Raw genomic sequence first — 11,655 nt, forward strand, 5'->3', positions numbered from 1 at the left:
GAACCCGGCGTGAAAACATCGGAATCTCGCCACAATCAGCCCGTGGACGTCGAGGCGCGCGAACCGTTCGCGGAGTAGCTACACTCGGTTTCGTGACATTCGATTTTTCCGGCAGTTTCCTCTTTTTTGGCAAGTGACAACAAAACGGTTAACGAAATTGTATCTGAAAGTGTGTGACGAAGAAATTTGATTGCACAATTTGAGTGATTTGATGTGATGTGTGACAGGTTGAGTTTTTTGTTGTTTATAATGCACGAAACGAGGTTACACAATAAAACAATGGCCAGTACATCGGAAGGCATCTTCAAAACGAGCCCAACGGTAGCATAAAACAAAACACAAAAGCCTTCTTTTCATGTGGAGCGTGTGAAGCGACACTGTGTTTGTGGGAAGAAACGAGCAATTCTTAAAACGCAACGTCTCGCATACAATCGTAAGACACATCGTGTGATAAGACCTGATTCTGGTGACGTTCTGATAACCTAGTACCGGTTCGTGTGCAGGTGAACAAGCAGCAAGCGGGTCGGAAACAGTGAGTCAGTGAGCTAAAGAAATACCCACCAAACCGTGTGCAAGTGTCTTCTGCCTGTGAAGAAGAGCCAAATCTCGGCGCCCAAGATGGACATGACCACGACCAAAAACCACAGCTCGTCGGCCGGCGAACACATAAAGCGGCCGATGAACGCGTTCATGGTGTGGTCGCGCGGTCAGCGGCGCAAAATGGCCCAGGACAATCCGAAGATGCACAACTCGGAGATCTCGAAGAACCTCGGCGCCCAGTGGAAGCTGCTGACCGAGGGCGAAAAGCGGCCCTTCATCGACGAAGCCAAACGGTTAAGGTAGGTCCAAGGTCGCCAGCATCGCTCACTCTGTCACTGACACCTTCGGCCCCGACGGCTTGTGTGCGTTACGCACCGCGAGTAGGTCGTCATCATCCCGCTTCATCATCGTGAGTGGACGCATTCGGAAGCGATTGAAGTAATTATTGCCCTGAGCTGCCAATCATGCTCGGATGCTCGTAAATATCGCGCCAATCTTGCGCAACACGATTCCGGGGGGAAACAGGTGATCCGATCGCCTGAGTCACGCCTTCGATTAGCTTCGAACAACGGTCCACAATTGGCAATGGCGGGGAGGTTTTCTTCACGCGGCCGATAAGACGAAGCCCACTGTCACGTTTTGTGTTCGGCTTTGTTATCGATCATCATAAATATGTAGCTACATTGGTTCCAAATAAGGATGTGGTATTAGGGGCGCGTAAGGCTTCCGTAAGCTATGGCGAAGCAATTATACCTCCTTAATAATTGTGATATTAAGCATGTGAAAAAGATAAGTTGTTTCCGAGAAAAAAGCCCAGTCATACGATAACGACCAAAAAGTCGGCTTTGTCTCAGAGTAAATTATCATCAGAGTAATTTTTGATTTTGATTGTTTGTCAATGCGTTCTCAAATACCATTATTCTTCCTAGAAATATGTGGAACATGTAAAAATTAACAAAACATGACAAATTTTGGGCAACCAAAAATTTAAATTGATTAAAACATATATTTTTTTAACAAAATCATATAAGTGTAATTGTTAAAGAACAGTAATGCAGTAAGAATATTACAATTATTAAAAAGCTTTTCAAAATAAACCATTCGCCAAAGAAGTTTAAAAATTTCTATAGAGTTGTCCGCGGGACGATACGTATAAGAAAACATGCTTGCGCAATTTGAGGAATCAGATCAGACCTACATTCGATACAGAAAACGTTTTGTTTTAGGAAAACAAACATTCTGTTCATAAAAAAGTTACTTTTTAAAATAAGAAAACATGTTTGGTTGTTGAACGGGAAAATACTTCTTTTAATTGCACAATTTAGGGAATCAGATCAGTCCTATATTCACACAGATACAGAAAACGGGTTGTTTTAGATAAACAAACAATCTGTTCATAAAAAGGTGATTGTTTCCAATTCCTGCTGGAAGCACAAATTTAATATCATTACCTCGAGGAGGAGCTTTTCGGTGATGCAATACATGGAAATTAAAAACAATTGCACAATTGTTTTCCAATAATGATTTGCATATCCCGTGCTCCCATTCCCACTGTGGCTCGAAGCCAGATTTTGTCGACAAACAACAGATGTTTGCGAACGAGGACTGTTTCAGCTGTAAGCTGAACCGCTCGAGTGAAAACGATTGAAGGACGGCTAAGATGAACGTAAAAACGGTAACCTACATATTAAATCTACAAATACAAGTGTCTTAGTAGCGCATATATAAGATGAGCATAATACAGTTGCCGTAGGTTTGGAAGCTTAACCTCCGAGATGTAAAAAGTCGTTAAGGTATTGTTTCAAAGTAAAATTTTACATAAGCTTATAAACTTATAATTTATAAATTTCACTTATCGAACATATTCTTTCAAACGAACATTTAGGTTCATTCTGGGATACATAAAGGCAGGGATACGAAGGCAGCTAAAACAACACATGTGTGAATAATATTCTTTAGCCGTGTATATCCACAACTTTGAAGTTTCATCAAAAGGACAACAGTTCTCTCGCACAAGAAGAGAGTAAAGCAGAAGAATAAATAAATCGTTTCCGAACGCAGCGCAACGGAAATGTGGGCCTGTTTGACATATGCGGTGTGATGTTGTTTTAAAAATATTTACGACCATGCCACAACGGGATGACAGTTTCAATTGGTTGCGTGAACATGCTTCCCGCTGACTTGGAAAGTATTCTACCGTTATGGACAATATTTTGCATGTTTGCGAGCTAAACAATGATTGAAAACAGTAGGGCACTGCAGTGAAGGGCTGGACAAGTGCGCCTTTGAGTTGATTTCAGGTTGAACTTGAAGTTGACGATTTTATTTACCCAAAACATGACGTGACAAATGACACTTTCGCATCTGTTGTGTCGAATATTCAACCCGTGCTGATGGATTTATTTCAACTAAAGCGCGCACTCCAATATGGAAATCAATTTAATTAACTTGTTTAATCATTTGTTTGATTTTTATTTTGCGCATTTTATTATGATTCAACAGTTGTTAGTATGTGGACAATCGTATTTTGTCGGATCATATTAGAAAAAATGAGAGAATTATCATGAAATAAACTAACTCAGAAAAAGTGTTTATATTAATGACATAATTCTTTTCTTTACATTATCTTTACTTTACTGGACTACGGTTTATGGTTTATATTAATTTGGAAAGATGCAAACTATTTGGACAGGCAAGAATCTTTTGAGATTCACAAACCTGGAAAGATTGAACATTTTAATTTGACAAAGATTCCACAATTTTCAGATTTCCATAGAACTGTAGCAATAGATATCAATTGAATATTGTACATACTGTTTAGTATGTTCAATTCGTTTATCTATGGTAAATCTTCCTTAATCTTTCTTCTTTTAGTTGTTTATTTTCAAAATTGTACGTAATTGTGAATCTCAGTTACCGACTCCCGACTGCTGAATCATACTTTTCTACAGAGTAAACCAAAGATCATACAGCAAATCATAAACCTTCCGGCCATCGTCCGGATCCGTTGCGGATGTCCAGAGAAATACATCCTTTCCGGGGCGGATACGAGTCTTAATTAAGAGCACCAAACGACTTAATTACTTTCCGCAAAGCTTCCGGCAAATGTCCTTTTGCTCGGTGAACTACGCCAACAGTGTCTCGTTAGGCGGTGAACATCTGTTTGCATTATTAATTGACGCATGTATCGCACACAAGAAGACACTCTTCGATGCATCTCGAGCTCTAAGTATACTGCACATTCTTCTGCTGCTTGTGTGTTCCTTTCATTCGGGTGCAATTTCCCGTATGGAAGATTGTAGTGACTCGGTTAAAAACGTTCCGTTCGTTTGTTAATCACCGGTCCCGGTGATTCCTTGCCGATTTTCATTTGAATGGAAACACACCCCGTTCACTGATGACACGGTAAAGGGTGGTTCATTGTCATCCTGCTGAAAGGATTCATTATTTGTTATGAATAAGTGTTAACACGACCATTGTGTTGTGTGCCAATGCATCGGAAACCTTGCACATTGCAACAGGACGAAAGTGACATTCCATCATCGACGATGCACTCTCGCCGAAGTGAAGCAGACCTGGGCTCCAAACAAACGATTCCTGAAAACGGGCCGCAATTGCTGCCCTTTTTGCCCGTTCGATCGAGGGTCGAACTAACGAATGAACGATCGCACCTCTGAACGATGGCCACGAAGCCATGGCGTGCATTGGCGAAGGGACGTGGCGTGCCGGTCCTGTTTGCGTTTGGGCGTCCTATTGTTTTCGGCTTAAATGTTTTATCGAGTGCGTGTGCACTTTGGGTTGCTGCTGCATTTAAATTTTAAGCCTATTGTTGCGATACATCACCCCAAAAACCCGAAGACACAATGTGGCTAACAATCGGGCAGCGGGCAAAATGGAGCAGTATGATGAACCGAATGGTAGTGTTCTACTCTGCGTCTGTATACAGAACGAAACAGTCTATCAAGGGTGGAAGGGAAAACGATGACGCTTTCATGATATCCCTAAAATTGTCGATTGTTTTAACCCACACTTCTGGGCGAAGGCGAAAATGTTGAACGCATACTCCACTACACCGAGCAACCAACGGAAGTTTTTGGTTCGTTTTTCCACGGTTTTTCCTACAATCACTCGATTGTGCTGCCACTGTTCCTCCACACCGCGCAGCTTTACCCTCGCGGCCCGGGGTGTGTGTTGAAGAAAAACAGTAACAGATAAAAGACACTCATGGTGCTGGAGCAAATAAACAATTCCGCTGTCTCAACCGAAGGATGGCAAACCAAACATCTGGACTCCTTAAGATCGCTCGGGACCGCCGCGTCCGGCAGGCGGAACAGCAGGAAAACCCTGGGAGAAATAATACAGACAAATTTATTAGTTTTTCGTCCCCGATCCCGGTCCCAAGGATCGACCGACGCTGGAAGGAAGTCCTCGAGTGAACTATGGCTATTATCCTTGCGCTGCAAGTGGCGAGTAAATTACAACGCGACGAACGAAGGCCACGGAGCGACGTGAAGAACAACGGAAAAGAACAATCCGATCCGGTGCAGGAGGAGGCACACACTGGGCAGAGAGGTGCGGAGGCTAGCGACCACATGCTTGCAGGACGTGGTCTCGCGCGTTATCGTTTCTCGAGGGCTTCATGTTACAAGAAACTAATTTCGGGCTCATGTTTTGCGTGGTTCAGCCACGATCCTTGTTGACGTTTTTCCTCCTCGTTTGCATTTTTTGTCACTTTAGTGCGGCTCGAATTTTGGAGCTCGTTTTACCTTCCCACCCCGCTTAATGGTTCCCAGAAGCCACTGGAAAATCATCAAGCGGACAAGACGGTCTGCGCAGCAGCATCCTGCCGATGTGAAAGACTTTCTTCTCAACACAAAATGCGGCCATTGTATAGGTAGAAGAATGAGAGGAAAACCTTCAACCTTAACCGCACTTAACCGCACGGCAGTGAAGTGGCCGTGGTGTTTGAATTTGTTTAGGCCATTTTGGTGGAAACTATGGCCCGATTGTACGGGATGTCGGGAATCGCTTGAGCGCATTTGAAACAGTTGAAAGCAGAACATAAAACCAAGCATCGGTTTGGGAATGAAAAGGAATCGAACAACGGCTGCTCGTTTGGCTGCCAGCAATCTCGGCGTGACCGAAGCTAGGAAAAAAAGTAAACACATAATTATGTTGTTAACATAAGCCAGCATCCAGTTAGGGATGTGGTTTATTCCTTACTTAGGTTTTCTTCTCCATGCTCATGATGTTTTTTCTTAACTCACATAAAGAGAATGTTTTATTACGTGTTGCGCAATCTCCATTCTTTTTCAAATTATTTCATACTGCTATATGTTTATTTTACAATACGGTTATAAACAAAACAGTTTTTGAAAAACATAATTGGATTTGCCGGTTTTATCCTCGATAACCAAAAGGAATAGTAGAATACAAATTTATTACACAATAAATATGATTGTAAAAAACTACGACTAAAATCACTGAAATGTATCTAATATTATAAGCTCTGTCTTCACAAACTTGTTTAAACTACCAAAAACTAAAATTCGTACCTTATATAATGCTAATGGTAATTCAAATATTGTGCTTACATAAAAGTTGGGTTTATAACCTTTAACATGATTCAATTTGGAATATAGAAATTCATATTCAACTTCCGTAAGGAATGGTTGTTTGCGGAAATTTGCTAGCCTGTCGAGTTTTACAAAAGAAAATTCGTCCCACGTGGTCTAATGTTTCAAAGCAGGTGAACTTTTTTGTTGTTACAATAAAGATGACACTTACTGATAGACCCGACCTCCAGTGTCACGACCGATAACAGACACGAATCCGCTGAAAAACAGCGTCTCTTCCGGTTGGCTTCAGGATTCAGCCTCGAGACCGGTTGGCGAATAGCAGTCAACCCAAAACCAAAGGGCGCGACATAGAAATGGCAAGGCCAAACGAACGCGGCCAAATGGCAGCGAAACAATCCGCTTATCAGACGCACATTGTTGGCACATTGCCCATAAACAGATAGCTGAGCCACAAGGTGCCTCAGTTTTTCTTTCTGGGAGGAATGAAAACGCTCAAAGATCCCGGAGCGGATACTTCCGTTTGCATTTGCCTCGGCACGCGTTCCCTTCCCTACTCACTTTGTTTTTCTTTCATTCTACAAGCCAAATAATAGGATCTACGGCTGTAAGTGTTCCGGACAGAAGTCGAGGGTCGAGGGCAAATACTTCATGCGGAATCGACACCTTTAGGTCACTCGATGGAAGAAGTGAGACGGTTTTACTAGAAGCAATACAAAGTCACCGATGTTAAGGAGAAACATTTCATCTGTTGCGATATGATAGAAATTAGAGCGATTTTTCCTTTGTTTTTTAACCTTAAAAAAACAAATAACATCATGATATTAATGAATGAAAAATTGCAACAAAATTTCCCTATCAAAAATCGATGTCCCAACGCACATCGCACATCAATTTATAACGCACGCTTCAAGATGAAAATATCCTATTAAGAACACAATCAATTTAAAATTTACGATTTACGCACTTTATATGTAAAAATTACGCCACAAAAGAAGTAAAAAGAAACTGTATTCCAAGCGTGACAAAAGGAAACATAATGAGCGGACAAACGGTACGCTCGATGAAATAATGAAAAACAGGATCAAATTAATTTTCCCATTGTGGCGAGGGCGGCCACAGTGACGAATGTTGGATTGTGTACCTCGCCCGGGCTGGCGTCATAATCCTGCTCACTTTGTAGCGTCCGCCTCCAAACGCATCCCCCCAAGTCCCAATATTTCCCGCAGCTGGGATGTGAATTTTTCGTGGGCGTTTCACGTGTGCGAGGATAGGGTTTCTTTGGGGAGAGGGAAAAAAGGATAAATAAAACCAGGTCGCTTTATTCCTTTTCCGTACTGTTCTCGGAAGACTTCGATGTTGGTGCCACGAGCCCACGGAGCCGTCCTTGTATCATTCGATTTTGCGAACGGAAGCAGACGCGGTGGGTGTATTATTTCAATTTCACTACGCTTTATTTCATTTCGCGCGTGCAATTAATGGAGCAATTGTTACGCATTGTTATCCACGGCTCGTTCACAGGGTGGCTTGCCGTCGAGGGTGATTGTTTTCGAAGCATCCGTCGACAACTGGTGCGAGTAGTGAGCATTTACTGAGCTGGTAATAAAAATGAACGATGATGGTCCGTTGCTCGAATCTTGTGGATTCTGGTGGTTCGGAAGAAGTACATTTATTTGATTATTTTATCGGATTATGGGACTGAATGGATTGAATTTACAGCTCGATTGACTGGCTGAGAATACGAAGCAATTGATGTTACATGTTACATTCCATTTTTACGAATGTGTGTCACTTGTGAAGGCAGAAATGAGAATGAGATTATGAATCATATCGATTAACACCATCGGACAAAACCAGAATTATTGTAAGCGGCTTTGTAGGAAGCTCATTCAATTACATTGATGGTTAAAGTCTTGTATTTTGTTTTACAATCCGAATCCATACTCTGTAAAACCTTTCATTGTATGTTAAAAACTACCAAGTACCAAATTATTTAGATGATTGTGTTTTTTCATCAATAAAAGAGAAAAAAATTCGATCAAAAACTTGGATCAAAATATGATCACAGCTTCAGAACTTCACTTACAGAACAACACAGCAGTACGAAAACATTTTTCTTGCCCGAGTGTGAAAGAGTTTAATATTATAAAAACTTAAAAAGTTTAATACTATTGAAGAATTCATAGTCCTTACCATCATATTAATACCAATACAACAGTTATAAACCTTTTTTTAACAACAGAGCATAATAAAAAGTCCTTTTTAATGTGTGAAGTCGTTTTCGGTGTGCGTTTTTCGAGCAAATAGCACCTTTTAAAATAGTTTCATAAAATTTAAGAAGTTCCCGGAACTCGCATGCTACTAGGGACCCATAAACTTTTCCTTATCAATGTCCACCAAACAATGATTCCCTGTTCTCTTTCACCCGCGGATAGCGAGGATCATCGAATTCTCCGAACTCGATGCGCGATATGAAGAGCAAACATAAAATTATCGATTTCGAAACAACACTAACGGACCGAAATAGAAAATCGAACGTTCGGGTTCGCGGAGCCACGCGGCAACAGCGGAGTATTTAGAGAGGTTCCAATGTCGGCATATTTGCTAGGCCGTGGTTGATAAGTTGTCGTTATAAATACAATGTAGCATGCTTTAAAACACCCTTGCCATAGGTGTGCCTATCGGTGGAAGCATTAGATCAATGCTCAACGGCGGATAAACCGAAGTAACCGTAAAAGGCGTAGCAACTGATTCAACTTCGAACGGATCACCCAAAAGAGATATGGTTGATGTTTTATCTACTTTTTCATACCACTTCTGAGAGTGTGTTCTTATTTTTGTCTTCTGATTATTTTCTTCTCCTCTCCAGAGCCCTGCACATGAAAGAACATCCCGACTACAAATACCGGCCACGGAGGAAACCGAAACCGCTGGTCAAGTCGCCGACGCCGAACGGTTCGGGCGGACTCTCGAACGGAAATGGATCATCTTCGGCGAAAGAAACGACCCCGCAATCCCACTCACCGGTCGGCAAACCGTCCTTCAGTCCCACCCAGCTGACCACGCCCGTCGGCCTGCCGCCCGGCATCTTCCCGTCCTATCACTTCGCCTACGATCTGCACCAGAAGGCGTTCTGGAACCTGTACGGGCCGCATCTGCTGTCCACTGTCGTCCCGTCCGCGTACGGAGTGCCGCCGCACGCTGCCCTACCGCTGCCCTACATCAAACCGCCCAAAACCTCCCCACCATCGCCCATTCCACCCCCGTCACCCATACAGTCCAGCAATGTCATCTGACCTACGCCACTGCGCTACAGCGCCGAGCATAACGTTTAGTCAATCTTTGCCAACTGCACGTACGCACTTCTCTCAACCACCCAACATTCTCCCTCCCACCACTTTCTTCGCAAATCGTTTTCCTTTCATCAATTCTCGTGATGGAGGTAGTTTCCCACGCCACGTGGATAAAGGCAACCAGTTCTTATCATGGATAAATGTAAGTGTATCCTTGAAGACGAAATAGAAATCCCTTATTGATGCCTGTCGAACATTTCGACTTGGATCTGAATTTGTACATAAAACAATAGTATTAATATGCCAATTGAGTTCTAAGTATTCAGTGAATTAACTTCTTTGCAGTGCTATTCAGCATCATGTCATTCTGCGTTATGTATTTTAATTGACTTAACTTCTTTGGTTCCTCAGTAGATTTTAATTTCGTTCCTTATGTATCAATTTACTTTATTGCATAAAAAGAAAGTATACGGAAATTCAAGTTTAATAAGCCACGTTATTCTATGCTCCACGGCCTATAACCTAGCATAGAAAGTAAAGTTACTAGTTCCTTTTCACGAATTATAGTGCGGACTGTTCATCAAAGATGGTAATGGTAATACGCAGGAGGTTCAAATTTTTGTTTTAACTACGGACGAAGGTATTATTTTTTTTTTTTTTTGGAAAAACGTTCGTAGATAAACAGTATTTCAAGATCGAGAAGTTAAAAATATACATTAGCAAATACAAGACCCTTAAAGGTTTGAATAAAACATTATAGAAAGAACGCTTCAGTACTTGAAGGTTGATTTGATTTGATTGCTTGACTACTGATTTTTCAACTAACCTCCAGAATTGAGTAAATGTTTCTGCATTTCTAAACCACCTTATCAATAACCAGGAATGGAAAATTCTACACAAAGTACTATCAATCCATCATCAATCCATGAGAGGAACATTAAGATTCCAAAAATGGTGTTAATTACAATTCCTAAACCATGAAACTAACTTGATAGCGGGATATTTGCAAGTTAACGATGCAAACACATTTCCAATAACATTGTAAAACATAGTGAGAACAGTAAACTTAGGTATAGCAATAAAATAGTCGTCTTGGAAGAATGGTACGCACTATAATTTATAAAATAAGCAAACTAATTGTCCATAAATCTAAATTCAAAGACAAATACACATTACAATAAACATTTTCGCAGAGGACAACTGTTGAAGAGCACTGCCTTGAAGGGTCACGAGATATCGTAACGAATAAACAAAATCGTCTCAAATAAAATTTGCTACAGGGTATCTTTTTACGGTTACAATGCAAGAGGCAACAACATTTCCCACTGCTCGCTGATTGCTTCACAACTCTCCCCCCTACATACGTTTTCACCCCTTTTTCGCGCAATCAGTCGTTGTCTAGTTCGTTGTAGGGTTCTCTCGATGGTAGTGTTTATTTAACGTCGTAAGATAATAGAGTACCGAGCGAGGGATAGTAGAGGAAGCGCGGAACCAGAAATCGCAATCATCACGTGTATAAAACCGAGCCTGAATTAGCTGAGGTAAATGCATAAGGGACGATCGTGTCCACCCCGTGGTCTCGGAGGGGCTCCAAAGGGCACCCCACGAAGGCGGTAGAAACAATGTGACACTACATAACATGTAAGGATATTAGGGCCGTCCGTTTGTGAGTGTGGCGAGCAAATAGAGTGCGCCAGAGTGACTTTGCGCGTCCTCGAGACGAAACAAACGATGGTAGGCCATCGGGTAGTCCGCAAACATGTCCGATTCGGTGTGAATGGGCATTAGTTTGACAGATGGACAAGAGGACGCAGGTAGGGAACGGCGAAGTAGAGCGAAATGGGAGACCGGGCTGGTAATCGTGGAAAAACAGTATGAACACTAACGGGAAGCGGTGAAAAGAAACCCACGGAAAACGTGAACCGGTTGGCGTGAGCCTAGCGTAATACATTTTAAACAAAATGATAACAGATTGTGTACATTGTGATAAGGACAGATGTAAAAGCCCGTAAGTGGCGAACAAAACCATATCAGCGAGTGAAAGCAAATACATAGTGACCGCATTACCGTACCGGAGCGAGCCAAAAGGAAAAGCGAGGCGTCGAGCAGCTGGCCAGCTTCGCCTTTACGTTAGACTGATCTACTTTGCTTCTTGCGCTACGTTTCTTTTGACTTAAATTATTCTTTCGGTCCCGGAACCAGCAGGAACGATAAATCAAAATTGTTACCCCTTTTTATATCATTAG

General features: G+C 42.0%; 1 protein-coding gene across 1 annotated transcript; it reads left to right on the forward strand.

Annotated features, from left to right (window-relative positions):
• The first annotated feature begins 618 nt into the window (after positions 1-618).
• LOC131259863 (transcription factor Sox-19a-like) lies at positions 619-9,412 on the forward strand. The gene is made up of 2 exons (XM_058261470.1): positions 619-839; positions 8,986-9,412. The coding sequence occupies exons 1-2, from the start codon at positions 619-621 to the stop codon at positions 9,410-9,412; spliced, it is 648 nt and encodes a 215-aa protein (XP_058117453.1).
• Positions 9,413-11,655: the final 2,243 nt, after the last annotated feature.

Source organism: Anopheles coustani, chromosome 3 (genome assembly GCF_943734705.1).
Source record: "Anopheles coustani chromosome 3, idAnoCousDA_361_x.2, whole genome shotgun sequence".
Classification (NCBI taxonomy): Eukaryota; Metazoa; Arthropoda; class Insecta; order Diptera; family Culicidae; genus Anopheles; species Anopheles coustani.